The 26,587-nt window shown below is 29.8% G+C and overlaps 1 protein-coding gene across 1 annotated transcript; it reads left to right on the top strand.

Moving 5' to 3' along the window:
* Positions 1-4,561: 4,561 nt before the first annotated feature.
* Positions 4,562-26,587, top strand: LOTGIDRAFT_141007 (hypothetical protein; the record flags this gene model as incomplete). Its single annotated transcript, XM_009050769.1, has 17 exons — positions 4,562-4,752; positions 6,192-6,313; positions 6,619-6,704; positions 9,298-9,522; positions 10,015-10,089; positions 10,490-10,615; positions 10,856-10,999; positions 11,753-11,842; positions 12,207-12,304; positions 23,186-23,246; positions 23,499-23,552; positions 23,899-24,069; positions 24,408-24,563; positions 24,928-25,056; positions 25,322-25,486; positions 25,990-26,136; positions 26,372-26,587. 17 exons carry the CDS (start codon positions 4,562-4,564, stop codon positions 26,585-26,587), a joined length of 2,256 nt encoding a protein of 751 aa, XP_009049017.1.

Consider the following 26,587-nt stretch of genomic DNA (forward strand, 5'->3'; position numbering starts at 1 on the left):
AATTATTTACCATGGCTCTAGGGAAATAAACTGCATGGAAGTAATAAGGTGTTGTACAGGCTCACAGCAGCAATATGATTGATATAATAATACACTAGACTTGTTTAACCCGCGTGGCTGGGTATTGTCACTTTTATGTAATGTATCAGTCAGTTGATAATGATACAGTATACATTATATCATCACTGCAACCTGCTGACATCTGACTCCTGCCAGTCCTGTTTATAAACTTATTTACCAATCTCCAGCATTCAGCTTGATACTTTCCAGTTCTAAAAACTTCTGCTTTGCTATAATTATTGTGACTGTGACTTTGATTGCTTGGATTTTTAAAGGGACAGATGCATTAATTTTTTGATCAATCACACTTTAGTCTTAGAAACAGGAATGTTTTAGCTAAGCCAAACAGTAATAATGTTCACAACTCACCATTGAAATTTGAGCCTTCAAATCCACGAGTGTTCAGGATTATCTGCTTATGTTTTATTGTAAGATACATTGTAATATATACATCTATAGAAATAGTGAGTAAAAATCATAGGTTGAAATATTTTAAAGGAATTATGCGATTTTTGTACAGTTCTAGTACTTCTGATGACTATATATATATGATAATCAAGACTAAAATCAAACTCCCCATCTGTCCCTATAAGTCCCTATAACACAGAATTGTTAATATACTGAAAGTTGTTGGAAGGTGTTCTTCCATTTTTCGAGGCTATCTTCTTCCATTGGGTCTGATACCATAACTTTTGATTTAATAAAAAAAATAAATCTTAATGATTCATAGTGAAGAAAAAGTGTAAAAGGAATGATTTACACTTGAAAATAAAAACCTGTCTGATTTGTTGGAGTAGAAAGAAATTTGTTTTGTGTCTACAGTGTTGTACTTAAGATAAGGTTGAAACGCCCTCAGTTGATGAAGTGTTTTGTCTGTGATATTATCTCAAGCTACTGTTCATTTTGATACTGTATAACCAATGTTCGTGACTAGTGTGAATTGGATATTGTGTAGTTATACTTTTACTTCAGATTATTACTTTAATGACAATAATAAAGAAAATGGATTATATCTATTTATAGAGTTAGGCTCAATTTAGATTAAGTATTTTCAAAGCTGTGGTAATTTCATCTTTTCTTGTGAAGAAGTCTTATGAATATTAAAATTTGCATTTGTGGACTTTCAAAGGAGATGTGAAGTGATTTCATACAAAAATTGACAATTGTAAGCGAGTGAACATGCCAGTAAAAATTCCCATGGTATGTAGAAACATAGAATAATTATTCCAGTGATCTTAAAACAAGTCTGAAGAATGGAGGCTACCATCAGAGTTTTTCTGATGTATATGAAAAGCCAACATAAGGTTACTGGTATTTAATCAAAAAGACATTTTATCTTATCAAGAGTTGTTGATATAGCTTATTATAGTGCTAACAACACTTAATCAGCTACAAATTAATTTCAGAGTTTTTTCCCAAAAGTATGATTTATGGATTATACAATATTTGGGTTTTTATAATTTGTCAATTGACTTCCAGTGGTTAAATATATGTAAATGTAGTTATGCCTGAAAATTAAAGTGTCTTAGACCAGTGCTTTCATTTTGTCTTAATTCACTCTACAGAAACAGCAGAACACATGGTATGATACACATCAACTATTGTTCTTTTATGTGACATTTTCATATCCTAAGTTTTACTGCCTGATGTCACATTAACTTTATTTTATAGTGTGATGCTTTCGGTGTAAACTCATCTCATTTATACCATAGTAGTGAACATTGGGAAATCTTACAGGAGCTTGTAAGTTAAATGATTTATAATTGTCTTTACTTTGTGACAAAGAAAACAAATGTTTCTTTTGTGTAACATTCAATATAGAATGTTGCAGAGCAGTTAATTTCATAAATGGATTTTTTTAATGGTAACGTTTGCTGTAATTTATCTCTGTGTTAGTTGTACTTTACATCAGATGATATAATAGTGGTCAGGCCATTTCTGCTAGAGCATGTACATACTGTATTTCCTCCTATAGACCTTGTGGATAAGACATTTAAAGAGTACCATATTGATGCAGTGGGAAAACCAATAAAGATAGAAATACAAGATGAAAATTCTAGATTGAGGTATATTTGAAGATGTTACGCTCTTTAAATATAGTTTAAATTTACATATTATTATTTACATATTTACTATTTACATATTTACTATTGAGATATATTCAAGTCTCAAAAATACGCCAAAATATGCTGATTGTCGATTGCCTACTGCTGCATATTAAGTAAACAACCTGATAATGTTATGACTGTCTCATTGACAACAGCTGTAGTCATTCCAAAATTTAGATTTTGTGGTTGGTTTAATGGAGAGCTTTCTTACATGGTACATGATTAAGATTTAAGATTTCTATATTTGGTGATATTTTTCTCAGTTAAGTCGAGACCAGTGAGTTATTGGTTTTGGTATAAATGAACACAATCCCAGCTGACTGTGACATTATGACTATTTGACATTGATATTTGTTTTATCTCCACCTTGTTTTTCTCTAATTAAACTCTACAATCTGTACATCATCTCTCTAGTTTTTACTATGTTTTAACCGTGACAGTATAGATAATTACAGATCAGTGATAATTACTTCATTAAATAGGTTCACTGATTAATTGTTTAATGTGTTACTCAGCCACATGTGGGTGTATTTTGGTATCACTTAAATGTTGGATTTAGGGGGAAAAATATTTTAGAATTGTGCATGAACTTGATCGAAACTAGGATTTAAAATCTCAATCAGATTTGTATTTAGTATTATAAAGTGTCAGTGTATGTCAATAAAATGTTCAAATTGTACAAATTAGATAAGCAAGAAGTGTCGTGCTATGAGATATAGATGCTGTAACAGTTTAAATGCTACTGCCATCTAATACCTCAATCAGATTTGTATTTGTATTATACGATCAGTGTATGTCAATGAAATGTTTAAATTGTACAGATTAGATGGACCAGAATTGTTATAAATGATAATATAGTGAAACAGAACAGCAATGCTGTATGCCAAGCTGAAATTTACATTATTTAATTATAAAATAGACCTTGTATTATTGACCAAACTAAAGGTATGTGTTTATGAAGGTTAATTGTTATAATTCAGGTATATATAAATATGTTATAGATTTGAACACTATATATATATTTGTTAATAAAACAGTTTCAGGAAACTAATGGATGATGTTACTATGGTATTGTAATATAAAACAATGGTAGAAATATTGAAATTAATCATTAATAGGTATTATATATATATAGTTGTTTTGAATGAGTTTATTAAAGGGATTGTAAAGAGTTTTTTTATTGAATTTTTCGTGTGTATCGGGGACACTGGTAGCATAAATTTGCACCATTCCAATTTTCACTCAAGACGTCTATGGTTCAAGCAGACTAAAATTTCCTTACATACCCCTATTATTTGCAGTTTACACAATATAAATGCCATTAATACTTGGTTAAAGTGGAATTGCAAGAAGCACAGTGTCTGACTTAAAATTGGAATAAACTATTGGATTCTGTCACTGTCTCCAATGCACATATGAAATTAGAAAACCTCTTTTCAATCTCTTTAATGCTACTGATATATGATTTGTTCATCTTGTGATTTGATCCCCTCTTGACCCTCTCAATATTTGATATTTTTATTTCAGATATCTGTATTCTCTCTTGTTATTTTAAAGGTCATGGTTCGGCATTTTTGGGGTTGATTTGGGCCTTGCAAATATTTAAATAGACTTAAGAAGTACTAGAATGTACGAAAATCACATAATTCCTTCAAAAATACCTCAAACTAGGAATTTCTCTATCTTCTTCTATATTGTGGAGTCTCCAGAAAAAACTAACAACCTCAGCTAAAAAATGTCTATTTTTCTGAGACTCAGGTGGAATTGGTCAAACAGATGGAGAACATGTCCCTTTAATATTTTTGATTTTAATTTACAATCATTGGATCATATTTTAACATAATTCTGAGTGTAAAATGAAGTGTGATTTTTGATGCAAGATTTATGATTAAAAACTAACGAATGACTAGAAACTATAATAGAAATGAACATTACAATTTCTACAAGATCAAACAAACAGAAAATATTTAATAATAAATTGTTATGTTTTATTCAACGCAACAGGTAATCTATGGTGTGAGGGCACCTTGGGTGTCCATAATGCTAATTTGTCCGCATTATTATAATGATAATTTGTCCTCATTATGGAAAGTCTAGCCTTGTTATGCCTCTTATGAGACTTGGAATTGTCACTTTGAATGTAAAATTATTTTTGAATATATACATTAGTGCAAATTTATGTAAAACTAATTTGAAGTCCAGTAAAAAGATTAAATCTGTATATAATGTAAACATCTTATTTCAATTTGACTTTTATAGTAATATAGTTGAAAATTGACTTTAAAGGTGTATTTATATTGTAAATATTTACTATATTTCAGTTTTTATGATAAAAATGTAAAAAGAAGCTATGGAGGTACTATACTCTTTACTAATAATTAACTACAGTTACCATGGAAACTAGTAATGATGACATCCTTCCACCCTCAACACCACCCACCTCCAGACCAAGTTATACGTCCACCCCTAATCCCTCTAAACCCCAGAAAGTAAACAACAACGATGAAGAAGCCCCACCGAAAGCCAAAAATGGTAAAATGCCGACAGAGGAAGAACTGCTGGCCAAACTAGAGGCAGCTAATAGGTAAGATGGGTTTACATATTTGCTTTTTATCAGTGAATCAGTAATGTTTACTTCAGATCATATTTGATTTGGTGACATTATGATTTGTACGTTAATGGATTAAGCAGGGGTGATAACAAAATTTATAATCTAACAATTGATCAAGCTTATTAAAAGCTTCTTCCATATAGTCAATCAAATCATAGAATTTCTCATTTTGGGATAAGATGAATAGTTTTTGATACTATCTAAGCTATATTTCATTTCTACTAAAACTACCAAAAAATACTATGGACTGTGCATGTTTGTGTCTTGAAATGGATTGGGATGAGTAAAAATATCTCTGCTGGAAAATACTGGAGGATTTAAATCAGCTTAACTGTTAGTGTTAAAGCGAAATGAGCCTAGGTCAGAAGCAAAAACTATTCATTTGAAAGTACTGATTAGTTTAGTTAGTGTTAATATAAACAGAAGAATTCATGATGAAAATTATCAGGTGGTACCAACTTGTTCTGTGCTGTAATAATAAAGTAAAAAATGATATATATACAAATATTCTGCAATCCACAGGGCCTATATGAAAATGAAAGTATTGAGTGTTATTATGACATTCCGTTTGAATTGAATTGAATTGATTGATTTGAATACCAGTACATGACATAACTTTCAACCTCATTTCCTGAATCCTAGCTAGCTAGCTGAGTTGTTAGTCATCTCTATATATTAGATTGTTTACAACACATCCAAGGCATGATTCACCACCATTAGTTAAAAAAAACTATTAGATATTTTCTATGCTTGATAGTTTGATGATAGTTCAAAAGCGATATCAAACACAGATTGCGAGTCAAAATGACCCTCTTCCAATCTTATTTTTCTAATGATTGAACAAAATTAAAATCACTGCTGCCAAATAGTGTTAAATGTTAAACAACTCTGTAACATGAGGAACTGTGGAGTCTAGAAATAGCTAGATCCAGTGTATCTTACAAACAGTATTGTTATAATATTGTTATGTTACCTATATATGTTATAAAAAACAAGAGATATTTTAAAAAATAACTAGTCTGGACAATAATTTTAAGCCTACTTACAGCAGACCTAATCTAAGTAATCTTAATATTTAAACAACATAAATTCACTTGAAATATACTGCTAACCAAATCTGTCCATGGGTACAAGTACTGAAATATATTTTGCAAAATAATATTTCAACCTACTAGGTGCTAATCTGAATCTACTGTCAAACTGTTTAAAGCTTATCAAATCATGACTATATATGAACTTAGTTCTAATTTCTTCCTTATTTCACACTCCATATTGACTTTAAGGGTGATGTAGGAAATTATTTTTTATTATATATCCCTGTAACCTGTTTCTAAAGTCTTCAGTTTATCAGTGTATAACTGTTAGATACGCGATACAATGAAAAGATTTAACAAGTTCTATTTACGTTTTAGAATGTTGGAAGAGGATGAGAAATCATTCAATTCTCTGTCGGCGGTACCAGTAACTCCTGGTCATTCACGGAAAGGTTCTGGTTCTAGTGTGATATCATCTACATCAACCAATAGTCATTACAGTAATCAACTGTCTTGTGAAGATGATACCACTATTAAAGAACTAGGTTCCGGTAAGTTAAAGAAGTTGTCTGTGGACTGAGGACATTAAAACTATTGCCTCATTTGCCATACTTGTTGTAGGTCAATTCAGCTGGAAATGGGTACTGTTAAGATCGATGTCGACCAAAAACCAACTGGTCGTAAGGATCTTTGTGAACCTAAATTTGTTATCCTCCTAAAAAAATGTTTGCTTGTCTTTCTTAAGATAATTCCCAAAACAGTCTTTTACCACTGTGTGAATAATATAAAAATGTTGTATTTCTAGGTAACTCTAATGAAACATTATGGGATGTATGGGGTCGTCTAGTCAATGATTGGGATACTGTAAGAAAACGTACTGGTTATTTAAAGGTAAGAAAAGATTAATTAAACACTGACTTGAGTTGTTCAGTTTTCATGTAGTTTTTCTGTGATCTGTTTATATGGTATATTTTGTTTGAATGTTTCCATGAAAAACAAAAATAAACAGTTCAAGGGAATTTATTTTGTATTATTGTTTATGTTCTGTGCAATATAACATTAAAACCAAATGTGTGAATGGTCAACTGTAGGTATAAGGCAGTCCGATAAAGCAAAGAAGTAGCCATTTGATACACTAAACAACACCCATCCATAAAACAATTAATTACAATAATTTTGCAAGTGCAGTGTATCGATGAAGCAAAGCATCAATGTTCATTGATTCATCAGTGAATTATTGCAGTAAAAAAAGATTTGTACAAGCAAGACAATTCTGTCGATCAAAAATCTCATCCAAAGATTGTAAAGCTTGTTGACTTATATCAATAAAATTACTGTATTACAAACCAATATTTATGGTTTCATAATCTGATAGTTTTTGCATCTTTTTGTAATTCTGTATTATACGATTTCTTTTAAGTTTACCATGCATTAGTATCAAAGAAAATTTCAATATAAATCAAATCAACAAGCATGTGTTATTCATTTCTTTTGATCACATCCAATATGCATTTCATGATTCATTCCTTAAGGTGATATTACAACCTGAGATATCTCATTGTTATTCATTAGATATTTAAACTTGACTAACATCTAGATTTATCATGTTATTTATGGGTATAAGATTTTCATGAAGAAAAATAAGATAGATAAATCTATTTAATGACAACCATTGTCTTGTCTTGATAATACTTTGTGTTTCTATGGAAGAATGATTATAATATACAAATCTTGAAGCCTGTATGAATTATTTCTCTTAAAATGATGCAGTTGAATAGGTAGTGGCTTTAATAGCTGATTACGGTCAGATTCAACTATCAAAAACTCTTGTTAGAATTAAAATCAGACTACTAGTTTTGATATAATTCAAATAATATCTAACATATATCATAACAATTTAAACTGTATTCACTACAGGCCAAAGCTGTTTCATGTCATTGCCTGGAATTGTAACAGACATATTTCCCAATCAAATTAATAATGAAACAATGGACTAATCAGAATATGGAAAACTTGAAATGAGAAAAGCTACATGTCAACCTTGATCAATACATAATGCAAATTCAATATGTCTTGTAAGGTATTCCATCATTGCATGTAATCTATTTCAGAAGTTTCAACTTAGTAGTATTGATAATATTGGCTTTTTACTCTACACCTCAAATTTCTGTGAATTACTTTTGTTTTCTTTAATCATTCCTTTTTTTTGTTTACATTGTTGATGTTGTTCTGTTTACATTTAATTTTGTTATTTTTACATGTTATTTTGTGTACATTTTGTTTTGTTTTGTTTATTTATATTAGAGAAAAACGGTCAAATTACGACCTAATTATGTAAGTCTAATTAAGGTTACATTCTAGTCCCCCATGACCTAACAAAATTACTTCCCATGCCTGCATTTACATCATCACCACATCAATTCACAATAATTCTATTTATCAACCAGTACAGAATGTAACATATTGAATGAATCAAGCATGAATTGTCAATCAAAACAAAAAATACTCTTTAACATTTCTAAGTTAACTCGCATGTCTTTTATTTCAAACAAAGTTGCTATTAAATCTAATATGTTACTTTTAGCACAACAGTTAATGCAGTTTGTTTATAATACAAAGATCAAGTTGCTTCTTAATTCCCATTTTCAAGATAATACCTTTGAATTTTTCAACTCAGTCCTCCTTTCAGTGATGCATGTCGGAGGGGCGGACATGGAGAAAGAATTAAGTAGTTCAGATAGGATAATGACCCCATGTGCTACAGGCTGTGCACTTTAAATATTCTTTGAATATTCTTCTTGGAAATCAAAAAAGAGTAGGCCAATGCTGCTGTCCTTGCAAAATTTACCTCATTCCACACTGCATAACATTTCCTGTCTTCATTAGCACAGTAAGGTGCAGAAGAGTATGATGTAAAACTCTATTCATTTCATTTCAATGCAATTATCCCTATCAAGATACAGAGAAGCAGAAAACATGTAGTCAGTTGGCTCCATTATGGCAACTTGCATGAAATTAATTAAAATTTTAAACAGCGATGTAAATTTCTGTACAGTGTGGGAATAAAATTGATGAAACTGAAACATGAAAGTTATTATAATTATCATTTGAAGTCAAAGTTAATTAGTTAACTGAAGCACAGTAGTAACTGTTTTGAAAGTATTGATATACACAACTTTGAATCAACTACTTAGAATTTCTCAGATAAATATTATGCAAGCCACATTGATAATGAATGTTCTTACGACAGAGCCTCATATATACTAGTTATTACAAATATAGTAAGCTTAACCAGTGATAGCATACTAGGTAATTTAGTACTTAGTTTTCGTTATTACAAAACCTTTTGTTGAATAAGGCAATTATTGCAAGCTAGTTCTACGATTATTTTCACAAGGAGAGGATGGAGAAACACTTGCCTCGAAAAGTAAACAACATATCCCTTGAAAGTTCTAATTCCAATGATTTCCGTGTATATTTTCAGGAACTAGTAAGAAAGGGTATACCAAGTCATTTCCGAGGGTTAGCATGGCAGTATTTACTTAATGTTCATGATTCACCTTCTAAACATCTTTATGTTGAATATCTGAAGAAAACATCACCATTTGAGAAGTTAATCCGTCGTGATATAGCAAGGACTTTCCCGGATCATGAATTTTTTAAAGAGAAAGATGGTCTTGGACAAGAAAGTTTGTTTAATGTTATGAAAGTAAGTAACAAAATTTAGATAAAGTTTTAATTATGTGGAAGGTGTATATATACTGTATAATTGTGCACATAATGCTCACCTCTTCTTTAAAGGGATATATGCACAAAATTTTGTTATTAAAATATGCTATTAACTTTTATGTAGGCCTTAACAAAAGATTAGCATGAATTTATTTTAAGATTGTTCATTAAAAACAAAGCTTAATGTTAATTAAGTGTTAACTTAAATGTTAATTTGCCTCCAATTTGGTTGAAAATTGCTCCCTTTATAAAGACGTTCTAAAATGATATATATGCTTTTTGCAAATTGTTTCTGAAGCTGATGTAAAAATATTGGTAAAATTTAATTAACCAACAAGAGTGCAAAGACGGTACAGTAAAATCCAGATAGTTTTCTTTATGAGGTCTACTCATGCACAAACAATACACTACACTCAATTTTCAATGCAGATTCATTCTCTATTCTCGATTATTCTGGTGTTTATATTTGTAGGCCTATTCATTACATGATAGAGAAGTAGGATATTGTCAAGGGAGTGGATTTATTGTGGGTTTACTACTTATGCAGGTAATTTGTATTTTAATTTAATATCTGTTATTAGTGAAAACTTAATTAAAATAAAATTGCGATAATACAAAATACTGTAGGCTGAATGGATATTTAAACTCGATTGTATTGATGTGAATACTGGGACACTATATTCATCTTCAGTTAGTTTTTGAGAATAAGGTCCCTTAGTATGGATATAAAGTTCATAGAATTCAAATAACTGTGGCAATTCTTATAATCATTAGGTAGAGGGGGGAGGGAATTTTCATGGGGGACATAGGCAATTCTATCCCTAGCTTATATGATAAAAAAAGTGGGAGAGCGAAAGCTGGGTCAATCCAATTTTAGACCTCTCAACCTAAGTAGGAAGGTTACATTGCTTTAGACAGTATAATTGTTTTATATTGTATATATATAGATGCCAGAAGAAGAGACGTTTGCTGTACTAGTAAAGATTATGGTAGACTATAGATTAAGAGAACTATTTAAACCTAGTATGGCCGAGCTAGGATTGTGTATGTTTAAACTAGAATGTCTCATACAGGTAAATCATTGTTTTATGATAATTTTTGCTTGCTACATATCCAGTTTCATGCTGTTTGATTGAGACCAGAAGTCAAAACCTGTTCAGAATTCACCAATTCAGGGTCAAAGAAATCTAACATTTATTGGCATGAGTTATTGGAGTTATGTCCCTTTAGATACAATTTGATGTTGAAGTAAAAAACTGTAAGAATTACCTCAATGATGTTATCTTAATATTATTTTCTATTGTGTTTTTTAGGAGTTATTACCAGAACTATATGTCCATTTTAATGCTCAGAATTTTTATACATCTATGTATGCTTCATCATGGTTTTTAACATTATATACCACATCATTTCCCCTAGCTATAGCTTGTCGTATTATGGATTTATTTATATCAGAGGTAGGTCTTGTGAAATTTAATTACATGAGCCACTGCCTTAGTACAAAAGTTTACAGTCTATGGATAATAATTACTTTTGTATTGAACAATGCCATGCTTCGAACCTCTTAGGATGACTGAAAAATTGAAATTTTTAAATTTGGCCAGAATTAGTTTCTTTATCAGTAGTGTGTTATCTATAAAACAGCATATCTGTATAATCTGTTTAAATCTATAAAAACTAAGCAATTATCTATTTAACTTCAAGTAATCATTGAAAAACACATAATATTTTTAATAAAAAAGAAACAGAAAGTGTCTTTGAAATACCGCATATGATTTGTTAATTTCAGGACTTGATTTAGATAGAATTAAATGAAATTTAGAGTTTCAACTTTCAGATTGTCCAGAACTATGTGATTATTTTTCATTGGAGGAAACAGATTTGAGTGACTGTGTCTCCTTTCAATCCTATAAAACCTTATTTCAGAAAAAAAAAATTCCCGGATTGTTTGAAAGGAACAATTGATTAGATTATTATAAGAGTATAATATATCATTGGTACTGCCTGAAGCAAACATTATCAACTTGATTAAACTAGACACCTTTCTCTATAGATTTCATTCTTTAACTCAGTCAAAGCTTGCTGTATAACAAGAGTTGACCATTGTTAATTGAGCACAGATTAATTTGTTAGCCAATGAGACATTGAAAGATAATTCTAAGGGGGGATTAAAAAGATAATCATGTTAATCTGATGTGTTATATTTCTAGGGTATGGATGCTATATTCAGATTAGCTATTGCTATCCTACAATCTAGTCAAGAAGACCTACTATCTCTCGATATGGAGGGTATGCTACGGGTAAGATATTTTTATCTTAGTTCTCTAAATTTATTGGCCATCAGCAAGTGTTCTATATAAGTAGGAGAAAATCTGATTTCTTATGTTCAGGGAAAGGCAGTGTTACTATAATTTGTCAAAAAAGATCATTTATCGTGAAGGAAAAACTAGTATATATACCCAGCCAAATACCTAGTCCTAAACACCTACCTCTATTCCAGCCTCTGATAGCTATTTTGACAGTCGGCTGGAGTAGGGTCAGAAAAAGTTGGTCAGGATAGTGGCTGATGTTTCAGACTACAAAATGAAATCAGCGTTTGATATCCCTGTGTATTTGGAAGTCAGCTATATTATCAATTTTATAATGAATCTATTTTACTTTTAGTATTTCCAGAAAGATTTACGGACTAAATACGAGTCAGATCCAGAACAATTATTACAGATTTCATACCAAGTTAAATATAGTCAGAAAAAACTCAAAAAGTAAGTACATGTTTCTTAAATAAGTTATTTTGTATTATCCTCAAATGAGATTAAGGGGTAGAGATCATATTAACTAATGGAATACAATATTATTTGCACATCCTTAGAATAAACGTAAGACTGCCACAATAATTTTAGCATTTGAAACATGTTTGATATATAACAATACAGGAAATTCAAACAGATGTGATAATTATATCCATATTTCACATATATTGAATACGGTTGGAGCTATTTGTGTCTTTACCATATTTTGACGAAGAATAAACCGTTAGTAATATAGAGAATTGTTTATAAATACACATATCACATTCCAAGGGGAATCACACTAAACAAAATAGTAATGTAATAAAAGTTGAACCTCATGTGTGTCTATAGGTTTTCAATATTCTACTCGGGGTTCGGTAAGCCAATATTGAAAACCTATATACACACTAATACGGTCCAACCATTGCATTAAAACTTTTTATCATATAATAAATGGTAAGTAGACTTACAAATAAAAGAAACACAACATCTAGTTCTGATTCTATGAAATTATAAAGTAATTATTAAGAATATTGTCTATTTATAAGATATATACATACAAACATGTAACATTAGAGTACTTCAAATTCAACTTGGATAAAAATAGGGTGGACATTTTACACCAACAACACTTCATTAGGGAAATCCAAATATAGTATATGTTTGTTTCCTTAGTATATATGTACATTTACTTTGTAAAATTTTATCTTATGCTTTCACACACTTGTTCATTTACTCATTTAGTTCATTCATAAATTCATTTGTAAAAATTCTACTAATTATTTCTTCTGTTTGATGTTTCATTTTTTTTTCATTCATTCAAGTATCTCTTATTCTTGTTAAGTACATTTACTTTGAATATATTTTTATACTGGGCTGAAATATTCAATTGCATCTGGAAATTAAATCTTTCATTAATGATGTATTTTTTATCAGTTTTTATCAGTTTTTTCAATTCTAAAAAAAAAAACTGCATAATATTACAATAGTCGAGATTATTTAGTACAGTTTAAATGTAATATGATACTAGTAGTAAGTCATGCATTAAGTCACCAGTTGTTCTAGTCTAGTATTATATGTCAACTATGTGTGAGAAGACAGTAATAAAAAAGGTGGGATTCTACAACACCTGACCCATTTTTTACCTGTAGGCCCTTTAAGCAATGTTGTACCTGTCAACTATAAGTGACCCTGTAGTAGTTTAGTATGTTTGTGTATTCAGTGTTGTATTGGAAGTATAGATACAGTATACACTGTGTGCAATAGGAATTACAGTGTTGGTGAATGTTAGTGAAATATTGTTTTGAAAAATTAGTTAAATTTTTTAATTAGATTATAATCAAATTGAGATTGAAGGCTTTGTGTGTTTGTCAGTGGAATTTGATTCAGTGTAACGAATTCAAGTAGCTAGCTAGTTCTACTCAGTGAACAAGATTTACTCAGATTTACAAGAACAATTTTATAGTCATTAGAGTTGTTTAACGGAAATCCTACCTTGCCTCACTGATTATTTATTGATATTATAATATATTGATTTCTTTTGGAAACTGAATATTGAAGAAATGTAGTTGAGCCAGATTTCATTCATGAATTTAGGATATATATAAGTTTGCTATTTGACATTGAGATATATTTCCCTGTAAAGATTGCAGACAGTAAGCAGTAGGATGTAAAACTTTTAACTTTCACTCCTTCAGGTAGTTATATGATTTCAAGTCTTATCAAATATGATATCTGAAGTGCATGTTAAATCATCACATTTTGTCAAATAAGCTTATTGAGGTTGGTCTGTTATCTTGTCAAGTGTGATTATAATAGATATATTATTTTTACCTGTATAAAACAGTAAATGTCTCCAGGTGTCTTGTTTTTTTCACAAGTTTTTATGACATATGATATTAAGGTAAAAATATGAATAAAAATATGAAATTATAGTAGATAAGTGTTTGAATGAAGTTAGGTGACAGATATGAAAAGATGGTATATCTCATTTATAATCAACTCAGATTCTCAGATTATCCATCTGTATCACTTTTCAAAATGTATATCTGGAGCCTGATTCTTCAAAACTTATATTAATTAAACTTTTTAGAAATAGGCATGATAAATAGACAAGAAAATTGTCCAATGCTTTTGATTAGCTATGGATTTATGAATAAAGATAGAACAATATTACTATCAATTTTACATAATGTAATTACTCAATGTAAAATACACTAACTATAAATTCACATTGTATGGTATTTTGTGGAAGAGTGCCCTTCTCTGTTCCTGCAAATGAAGCTAAGTATTTACAGAGCGATACACAATAGTTTGAGAATAGCGTATGGAACTGTATGATAATTGTATGAAATTAGTATTATGTTTTGATATTTAGAGGATATCCATCTGTATCACTTTTCAAAATGTATATCTGGGGCCTGATTCTTCAAAACATATATTAATTAAACTTTTTAGAATATGAAATTAGTATTATGATTTGATATTTGGAGGATGGTATCTGTATGTTATGTAAATATAATATTGTGACTAGTAAATATAATAGTGTGATTTGTAAATATAATATTGTGACTAGTAAATATAATATTGTGACTAGTAAATATATTATTGTGACTAGTAAATATAATAGTGTGACTTGTAAATATAATATTGTGACTAGTAAATATAATATTGTGACTAGTAAATATAATAGTGTGATTTGTAAATATAATATTGTGACTAGTAAATATAATATTGTGACCAGTAAATATATTATTGTGACTAGTAAATATAATAGTGTGACTTGTAGATATAATATTGTGACTAGTAAATATAATATTGAGACTAGTATATATAATATTGTGACTAGTAAATATAATATTGTGACTAGTAAATATAGTATTGTGACTATTAAATATGATATTGTGACTAGTCAATATATTATTGTGACTAGTAAATATAGTATTGTGACTATTAAATATGATATTGTGACTAGTAAATATAATAGTGTGACTTGTGTGATATAAGTAAGATTTATGAGAGGGTATTGATATGATAGTAATAAGATCAAATATATTATTATTATTTATACACTAAATCTTGACCAGTGTCATTATATCTATTGTCAAGGAGTTAGGACTCTTATCTATCTAATATTACCATATTTAAATAATAAAAGGTAGAGGTATCTTTTAGTTAACTTCAGAATAGTATTAGATGGTGGACCTATTTTATATTAAGAAGTTCAGATTTTTGAATTTCTATGTAATTTTTGGAAATTTTTAATTTGGTGGCTGTGTTTTCAATATTCTAATTTAGAAAAGTTGAGATATTTCATTTCTTTAGTTTTTTTCATAACAATACCTAGGTTGTATAATGGTGTATAGACTGTCTATTGCTGAGAATGAAAACCATTGTATTTAAAAATTATAATATGTTGACCTTTTACTGATAACAGAAGGTTAACCAGGTAAATATCATATCTGAAATCAAGTAACTGGCTGAAACTTCATAGTCCTCACACAAAATAATTTGTCGGCAAAACAGTTTGAAAATATTTTAGATCCTATAGACAAAGAATGTGGAGAAAGTTGCAGGTGTATGATGTATCACTTCTTACTTTTGTCTCCTCATGTGCACGCGCTGAAAAACTCTTGACAAGATTTTAGTCTGCGACAAAACATTCCGAGCTTTAGACAGACAGCCTTTGTTTTGTATTGATATATCTATATTCTCAACTGATATAGAATTGTGATTTTTAGTGCATATTGTAAACCTGTTTTAATGATATTTGTGATAATTGATTAGTGGTAAACAAAACATGGTGTTGATAGAAAATGAACATTAACATCTTCCAACCATGTTGAAATATAATTTTTCAATTCTATTATTTGTGCTTCCGGTGTTTCTCTAAGCATTAGAATGCAAGTAACTGTCATATTTTCAAAAGGAAGATGTGAAGTTCTTATTGCAGAGCATCAGAACAACTGGCTTCCAGTAATGGTTTGGTAATCTGACTTGTTAGTTATTAAGAAATAAAGCTAGTATTAACAATAGTGCCATGACTTATAAGTAGGTATCTATGATGTATGTCAATCAGTAATTGACATAGTACAACTAACAGGTGCCCTACCAAGGCATCTACCGATCTTACGGTTTTATTGAATGAAGAATATTCAGCTTTGAAAACTTCAGACCAAACTGAGTTTACTGATGATCTCTTGTGAAGGAAAGCCTTGATACTGAACATATTGAAATATTCTAATTAAACTGTTTAAATGAGTAATTCATGTGGTAGTAATATAGAAGTACCTTGTTAAAGGAAATACTATAACTAGAAAGAGAATAGTGTTTAATATAAACAGTAATATAATGATAGTCAAAATCTGGCGTTTAATTGAAAATCAGAGGTTTTATTGAAAATCTGGCTAAAACATGATGGAACTGACTAACTGGTACACATTACAAATGTACAGTTACACCTAGTCTCACTCAATACATGGTATCTAGAATAAATCAAACTCTTGCTGTAGTAATTCCAACAATTTTTTATATATCTTTCGAGCCTAGATTTCATTGTGTGTGTTGGGAAAAAGGTAGAAACCAGCTGGTAGTTTGCAAGATATTTTCTATCAAGATAAATGAATATAAGAAATATTACTTGTTGGTAGACTTGTAAGCAGGTTGTTGCAATGACTGACCAGCCTGGCTGAGACTCCAACAACTAACCTGCTGAACTCATGAAAATTGGTGCTTGTCAAGGGTCAACAGTGACTGACGACGTAGTGGCTTGAGATGGCTGCTTACTGGTCTAATTGCTGATAAAACAATTTAAGAAATAAGAAAATATTTCATACCATATTGATGTTTTTGGTCAATTAAATGATGTCCCTATGATTAGATTAGAAATAGATAATTTTATTGAGATTTTATGAATAATTCTGATACAATGTTTATAAAGAAAATAGTAGATACCATCTTAGATCTATAGTGAATATCTAACTATTTAGCCAATCCATCATAATGCTTCAATAACTTTGAAAGAAATGATCATATACTATATTCTTTTCTACATACCTTATTTTTTTCTCATAAAAATTACATTCTTTATTTGATTTAATTTTATATCTTGATATGTATATATTACCTGTGGTTCAAGAGATGTTTGAAAATCTTACAATTATAGCATTATAAATGGTTTTGTGTTATGGTTACATGAGTGAAGAGCTGTTAAAAGGGCACAGTTGAGCTGTATTACAGATACACACTGATAACGACTAGTCAAAGCTGAGTTTATTGTCATCTGCTGACATTCTATTGTTAGGTCTTAATGCTGTCAACATTCATCCGAGTTCATCACCAGAGATCAGAGAAATGACATGCAAATATTACCACATGCACAATACTATTTTATTTTTAATTTTTTGATATTTGTTCACTGATGAAGCATGAGGTACAAGGTAGAGTTTGACCTTTCTTGTCAAAAAAATTTTAAAGTTTTTATGAGAGTAATAAAAGTTAGATAGTATCATATTTACCTTGATAAACTGGTTTCAGGTAGAAAAATGTAACCTAATTTAATTAGTAGTAGGTGAAATACCTCACAGATTTATCTGGAATTCAGTTAAAATAGTTGTACTAATAGTTAGCTAATATTGTCCTGGAAATGATGACTGTCACCCTAGTATGGGTTATTGTAGGCTAACAAGATCTTTGACAATGATTGCTACAGTTGAAATGGACTTGATCAATTAGTGGTAAAGAAAATATTTAGATGACTATATTGCATTAAAGGGATTGTAAAGAGGTTATTATTAACTTTTATATGTGTATCAGGGAATTGCAAGAAACAGATGTATCTAATTGAAAATTGGAATGGTGCAAATCGATGATATATGTGTCCCCAATACACTTATAATATTTATGTGTTCTAAAATCATATAAGGATGTTGTATTTGTTATCTGGATTAATTACATGAAATGGAAGTCTATTATTTGCTTTGATTCAACATAAAGATAACCATATCAGTGAAACAAATTGAGGTCTTTTGAATCTGAATTAAGGACACACCTTGTGCCTTTGTTACAATAGTGTAAATTGTAACCTGAGATATAAGAAGGGCAGGTCAGTGATAATGACCATATTAACTGACCATAAACTGTCCTGGGGACACAATAAACAGATAAACCTGGTTTAAGACAGGTCTAAAATCTTTATCTTGAGATTATAATTTGTGAGATTTGAAATGAATTAATTAAGGATCGTCTTCAACTGTGATTGTGTTTGGTATGTAACTTTCACTGGAGTAAGAAATTGTAATAGATTTGTGCTATTAAAGGTCTTGTGTTGAAACTTGTAATTTCTGTGTAAGGTTGTGGTGAGGTATTTTTAATGCTGAAATTTGTTTTAGGAAAAAAGGGTCTTTTATTCAAAAATTACTGGAAATATATAACGGAAGTTGTGTTAGAATTTGTACTGTAAGTTATTATTCTTTTTAAAATTATAAATAGTGTGCAGCAAATGAAAAGAGAAAGTGGAGTATAGTGTACAGAAAAATGCAATATTGCCTTGATAAACCCTGATATTATTTTTAGGGATATATGATGGTTTATTTCAATAGGAATTTTATGTTTGTGTTTGAGTATTTTTTTTGAAAGTAAGATATATTGTATTTCTGTAGTCAACATATGTTCAGATTTAGTCAAAGCTTAGTATACTAATCTATCATATCAAATTCATAGTACTGTAAGGTGATACAGGACTTAAACATAGTACATACTTACTCTACAAAGATTGACTTTGATCAGGTTATAATCTATACAATGTTTTAACTTGGTGTGTGATCACTCATTAATGTTGTTAATTAACCAGAAAAATGTTAGTACACAAATTCTTCTCTTTTGAACTTGAAGAGCTAGCATTATAGTTCGTATTGTTTAGTTTTCTGAAGATATCCAGCACATATATTGTTATTTTGTTTGAGGTCCTTTAAATATCTATATGGTATGTTACAAATACAAATGTTTTAATGTTTTCACAGATTCTTTACAACTGATTTTTGTAGAGTTATTACTCAATTTTACAAAATCTTTGAAATAAGATAGTGTGTTCTGGAAGGACTAAAGGTCTCTACCTGTAATGTTTTGGTAATCTGACTATGTGATAATGGTGATTGTTTGTCATATATTAAATTCCTAGAACAGCATCTTTAAAAGTGATCAACTGGTTGGTTTTGTGAAGAAATTTCATTTGGGATAGTGTGTTCTTGAGGGTGTAAGGTCTATACCAGTAATGTTTTAGTAATTCAGTAATGTTTTAGTAATTCAGTAATGTTTTTGTAATCTGACTAGTTAGTTATTGTGATAAGAAATGAAGCTAGTATTAACAATGGTACCGTGACTAATAGGTATCTATGATGTATGTTAATACAGGTCAATGTTTATTTGTATCAGTAATTGACATGGTACCACTAACAGGTGCCCTTTTATATAGTCTGTTTGTTGATACTGTCTGACCCAGCATCTTCCTTCTGTTACTCATACCCTGGAGAAATCTTACTTCAAGGATGGTCTCTGTTTGATATTCAAATGATTTGATGCTTCCGGAAGGTCAAATAGACAAGAAATGTTTGAGTCTCTCTTATGCTTGAACAGACAGTCATTTTTAGTCAAATATTATAAATTTTTATATAAAATGTGTCTTTTTGAAATGGGATTTGTTATGAACCCTTGGTCCTTATATGTTTATTTTTCAATACAGTGTGAACATAAGTATCATTGAACACATCGTAGTTTGCATTTAAGATTGGGTTTATGCAGCTGATTTTGTCAGCAATGGTTCACATGCAGTGCTAGTAAATACCTGTACTTGGAATTCTAAAAAGTTGAAAGTAATAGTAAGATTTTGACCATGTGAGAATTAGAACTATGTGTTAGTTATGGTAAAGGATACATGTCAATTGGTATAAAATGTGAGAGAATGTGATATAGAATGTGATACCAGGTGTTAATAACTAGAGTCAAGGTAGTTGACTTCAGATCTCAATAGTTTATCAATAACACATTATTCTTTTATAGTCTAGTTTTAAAGGGCTTGAATAGAAATGCTGTGGCATGTTACATTCATATCAGTGTTTCATGTCTTTGAAAATTTTTAAAGTTTGAAATTCAAGGCTTCATTAGCAGTGTAAGTGTTCTCTGTCCAAAACTTGTAGTTTGAAATTACCAAAATTCAGTAGTGGGATTAACACATTATATATATTATTATGGGATTTTATTTATTTAGAATAAAAGGTTAAATTAATTTTGTGGAAAAGCTGTTTTTGACCTCTACATGGAAAGACATGCTAGTAGCCCTAATCCCCTTTACAATCTCTTTAATACATTGATTTCTACATAACTCTACAGATCTGAATCATACCTCACAGTCAAATATTGATGTGCTGTGTGCATAGTCATCATATTTTAAACAGATGTTCCTTTAAAAACCAATACTTCTACTTCTTAGTGACTTTTACTTTGTGGATTAGTTAAATACTGTGATTTTGATTTGAGGACTTAGTAATTTCTGGATTTCTTATTGGGAAAACAAGGAATTAATGTGAAACATTTATGTGAATGTTGATGCTATAAAAGAGTTTTCAGACTCAGTGTAAGGAAGCGATGGAATTAAGAGGATTATCTACCCTTGGATTATCAGATGGATTTCGTTGAATATGATGAGTAAGATAATTTTTTTTTTTCTTCTTTATTTACACCTTATTATGTTCTTTCATTTCTTACCTAACTTTTAATTCCATTTATTTCATTTCATATTTTCATTGCCTATTCATACAGGTTAATGCCACTGCCTGGCAAAATTTCCCTCATTGCAGCCTGCATGGCGTTGCCCTTCTTCATTAGAACACATGGTGCAGAAAACTCATTTCATTTTATTGCCTTTTCATAAGGTTTAAAACTTATGGCCATGTCACACATTGACAATTAGGCAAATGTATACCCAGCATAAATACGCTGACCCTAGATGTAAAATCCGTAATAACTATTAGTAAATAGTCTGAAAACATGATAGAAGTAAGAGTACAGGCCTGTATAGGTGGTGATGAGGTCAGGTGTATTTATTTAACAAGATGTCAGTAGTTTGAATAACTTGCTGGTCAATATGACAAGTTTATGTTGTTTGAGTCCAGTCTTTATTAGTTAATTATCTCCTGGTATTTAAACAATCTACCTAATCTATACGGTTGATACACTGGGATTTCTCAAGTAACATGCTATAGACACCCTGTTTCTTCTTTGCTAACTGTTAAATTTAAACTAATCAGAATACAAAAAAAAACAACTTCATTTCAATTCTAAAACCAGAACATGTGAAGCAAATATATCCTTACATTTGTTATATTGTAAGAACAAGTGCAACAAATAATTTATATTTAAAAAATGGAAAACATATTCATCATTATAAAACTTTCATTATATTATAAATAACTTACTACTATTTATTGTGGTAAATTTTTCTTTTGACACTTGTGAAATGAATTGATAATCCAAATCACTTATAAAAAATTCTAACATATTCTGTTAACTTAATATTCTGTGCATAAGGTCTAACAACTCATTCATTCACACCCCACCTGAAAGTCAAGAATATTTTATGATATCAATGCCAAAGTGGATTTGGACAAATTCTACAGGTGTGGTATTGGATGGTTGACTGGTAGGTAGAATACAAGTCAATGTCTATCTCTAGCTCTAAACAGATACAGTAGACTAAAAAGGGGTAATAATATCACAGGAAATTTGTTCTGCTAGAGTAGGGGTTATAACTTGTATACATGTTCTTGATAAACCTAATGTTAGTGGATATTTGAGATTTTTTAAGTACATGCTACCTTTGTAACATTATAAATCATATTTTAAATTATAATACTATATAGATATTTGAATGCATGATATAAAGAAAACTAGTGAGCAGAAAATTAGAAACTCCAGGCTTTTCTATACATTGATTATCATTTTTTATTCAATCATTTTTTATTATGACTGACTATTTTTCTGGATGAGTGAACTTAAAAACCTACTTGAAATTACCTTGTTTAGCCGAGTATAGGTTGAGGGTCGAATAAAGTATGAAACTGGATCCTGAAGTACTCTCAAAGGGTGGGTAATGTTTGATTACACGAGGGTTACAGTCAGCTGACTGGAGATCTGCTAGAAAAAAATTCTGATTTGGAAATAATGTATGTGGATAAGTTTATAAAATATAACCTTTTTGGTAACCTCAGTCTTTCTCAGAATAAAACTTTTCAATCAACCCTCAGTATTATATATAGGTATTCTATTCTGTTTTATCCTTGTATGATCCTAATCATGCTTTCAAGTACAAAACTTTAAAAATATATTTAGACAGGGTTAAATATCAGTTTACATTTACATTACAAAGATAACTTAAAAATATTATGAACTTATTTGACTTTATAAAATCAAGTTTCAGTTCAACAAGCAACAATATAATTCTATCACTTAAACATACACTTAAAACATTCATACAAACTTACATCACAAATCGTACAACCTATACTTGATTGGATATTTGAGCTATGCTTCTGGACATGTCCGGAAAATTGAGGCAAATCTTTAGCACTGGTAAAACCTTAAAGTATAACTTTTTCAATCAGATATTGAAACCAGGAATAAAATTATACCACAGATTAAACTAATACCACTTTCATGAAAAAAAGGTTGCTTGAAGACCTATAGATGTGAAAGGACCATTTTTTTCAAAAAATCTTAAGTTGCAGAAAACAGTGTAATGCTGTGATAATGTTGTATTCACAGATCTGGTTATGTTATATCAGGTATATATTTATATTTCAGGCTGGAAAAAGAATATACAGCTTTAAAAAGTAAAGAAAATGAAGAACAGATAGAACTGAGGGTAAATATTGATATAGTATAGATATTCTCCTGTCAAATCATCATTAAAACTAAGTCAACATAAATATAGCTAGCTCAAGGCTTGCACCTATGACGCTTCCACAGAGGGAGCATTTTGATTCTCCACCTTAACAGTTGTCCCCCTTTATTGGTTTTATAAGTATTAAGTATGTATGAGGCTGATATTTGATTTTTTATTTGATATTTGATATTTGATTTGATAAGTAATAACTTATTAATACTATTATTACAGAGATTACGTACAGAGAATAATTTACTCAGACAGAGAATTGAGTGTCTGGAAAAGGTAAGTTATTAAAACATCAACCTATTGATATTGGATCATTATCATTCTGATATTGTGACAATTTGTATAGATTCAGTTAGCTGCTAAAATCTAATATGTTGGAATTTAGCAGGTAGTTCTAAACATTTTTATTTTAAAATGAAATTAAGCTCATGCATATGTATAAAGAATTTTTTTCGAGAATATTAGACTGAATTTATAGTTTCATCTTCTAAATATCACAGTTTTAGGAGAGTTTTCAAAGTGTTCCTTCAAATGGGAAAACTTTTGCTCTGTAATATAGAAGAATGGTTAATGAGTATTTGTAAATATAACTAATAATAAAGTGATATCTATATATTTACAGGAATCAGCTTCACTAGCTGATAGATTAATACAAGATCAAGTTAATAGAGCCCAGGAAGCAGAAATTACTTACGCTTTAAAAAACGAACTAGCTATGACCAAACAGAAACTGTGTGATTTAACCAAGAAATATGAAGAAGCTGATGTTTTAATTTGTGAAGTCAAGGAAAGAGTATGTACTGGTATCTAGATCAATATTATGAAAATTTTCCCATTTCCCAGTCAGACCTTTGTGACTCATGACAAAGGCCTTTTTTCAAATCTTGGTAGCTTACAATTAGACAATTAGTTAGATGTCTAATATATAATATATACATGAGATCAAATGCTACTGGAGTATCAGCAAATATTTGATTTACTGGTCTTACATTTGAAAATTAGTTGATTTTGTCGCTTAGTAAGCCAATTGGATTGTCATCTGCTCAAAGAAAGAAATTCTGACACCAAGGCCAGTATTTCAGAAAGCCATAGGTATATCCACTATGAAGTATATTGTATTGTATCTTGTAGACTAGTTCGTATGAGAATGCCTGTAACCTAACAGAAGATGCTGCTACAACTCTAATACAACAGTTACAAGAAGAACTGATAGCTGTCAGATTACGAGAAACTGAAACCAATACTCTTATTAAAGAATTAAAACTTAAAATATCAGAATTAGAAGATGTAAGTTTTAAATTCTTAGAATGATGCTGGCATATTGTTGTGATATTTTGTTTAACACTGAATTGATTGTCAAATGGAGATTTAGAACAATATCAGTGAGATGCCTAACATAAAATGTGTAGCCTATTTGTTTAGGGCTTTTGAATTTGGCATCATTAGCCTGACAACAAAATGCTTATTGCCTGTGCTAGAAAATCTGTTGATAGTAACTGGGGTTCCAGATATAAATTGGTATATATGTATCCTAAAATATTTGTATTTAAAGCACACAGAATTTCCCCAAACAAATGTTTGTGAATTCTAACAGGTTTGATTTGTGTTTTTAAGTATATATTGATAATTTCAGACTAATCTGATGTTACAGCGAGCTCCTAGTAATGATATACAACAACTACAGGAAGAATTAATAGCTGTAAAATTACGAGAGGCAGAGGCTAATTTATCTTTAAAAGAATTAAGACAAAGAGTTATTGAACTTGAATCATATTGGGAGGTATATAATATACATTTAAGTAATCTAAGTTAAAAATATTAAAACAGAACTTGAAACATGTTGTTACTCATACTCAGAGTTGTATGCTGTGTGATTTTCAGACAACTATTTCAGCTTGTGTCACAAGTTTTACAAGTAGTACATGTTCTTGTTTCCACTCGTATTGTTTTTATTTTAGATATATAAGCTAGATTGATACATTTATTTTAAAATAAATCCATAAGCATGTGTAAAATCATTTAATTGGACTGATGTAATATTTCAGTCTCATATGGAACGTATGCAATCATTAAATTCACCGAAAGAGAAATCAAGTAAACAAGAAGTAAGACAGTTACAAGAAGAAACTATGACCATTAAATTACGTGAAGCTCAGACTTTAGTTAACCTAAAAGAAATGAAACAAAAAGTCATGGAACTTGAAACTCAGGTAGGCTTACTATAAATTTGTAAGAATGCAAAAAATGGTACTAGAAATATGGTTTTCCTAGATCCTAGTTTTTTCTTAGAAGAAATGCATATTGTTGTATCATCATTACTTGTATATGATTAAAATCTTCACATTTTTGATTGGATTGCAAAAGTATTTTTATGTGTGTCAGAATTATCTACCTTGAATAGCGAGTGTATTGTACCTGACTTAGGTTTTTCAAAAACATAAAGATAAAGATTTAAAGGAGCCTTTATCTAAATATCAAAATTCAATTTAATAAATTGATAAAGAAATAAAAGGTAGCCCTAATGTTATATTATAAAGTTGGTATTAAAATTCAAATTAAAAAGAGTGATCCAGCCTTCCTTTAGAAAGATGTTTACAGTGTCTTGTATTGATATTTAGAGTTTGTCTTCAATTTTTGCTTTAAGAGTTATTATTTACTATAGTAGTAACAGACAATAGGTCAAATCATTAAATTAACATTATCTGTATTACAGAATCAAATCTGTACGAATCAAATGAGAAGAATGGGAGACGAGAATAAAAGTATAAAAACTGAGATGGAAGCTGTGGCTGAACATGAGAAAGATTTAAATAATACAATAAAAGATTTAAAACGTAAAATAGATGATTTGGAATCTCAGGTACGTGAATATTAATGCAGTGGTGTATATACCAATAATAACTATAATCCTCAACAACATTCAGGGAAACACAATTTAATAGTATACTACTCACCTGATGATGACAATGTAATTTGTTGAAACATTGTGTACAATAAAGGAATAGTATATCATAAAACTGTATTCTGTTATTTAATGTGATTTCTACCTATAAATGTCTGATGTGTATTATTATAGTCTGTATCATATTTTACAGAAACGTGAAGAATCTATGATGTTTAGAATAAGAGAGGCAGAGAAAGATCAGATGTTAGGAAGTTTAAAACAGACTATAGCATCATTAGAAATAGAGAAAGCTGAATTGTTAACGACTGGTCAGTTATTAAATAAAGAAGGCAATCAAGACTTAACCAATAAAATATATGATTTACAAGAGGAGGTAGGACAGTTTCCTAAACTTTTGGGACTGTGA

The sequence above is a fragment of the Lottia gigantea genome, assembly GCF_000327385.1.
Source record: "Lottia gigantea unplaced genomic scaffold LOTGIsca_155, whole genome shotgun sequence".
NCBI classification, from domain to species: domain Eukaryota; kingdom Metazoa; phylum Mollusca; class Gastropoda; family Lottiidae; genus Lottia; species Lottia gigantea.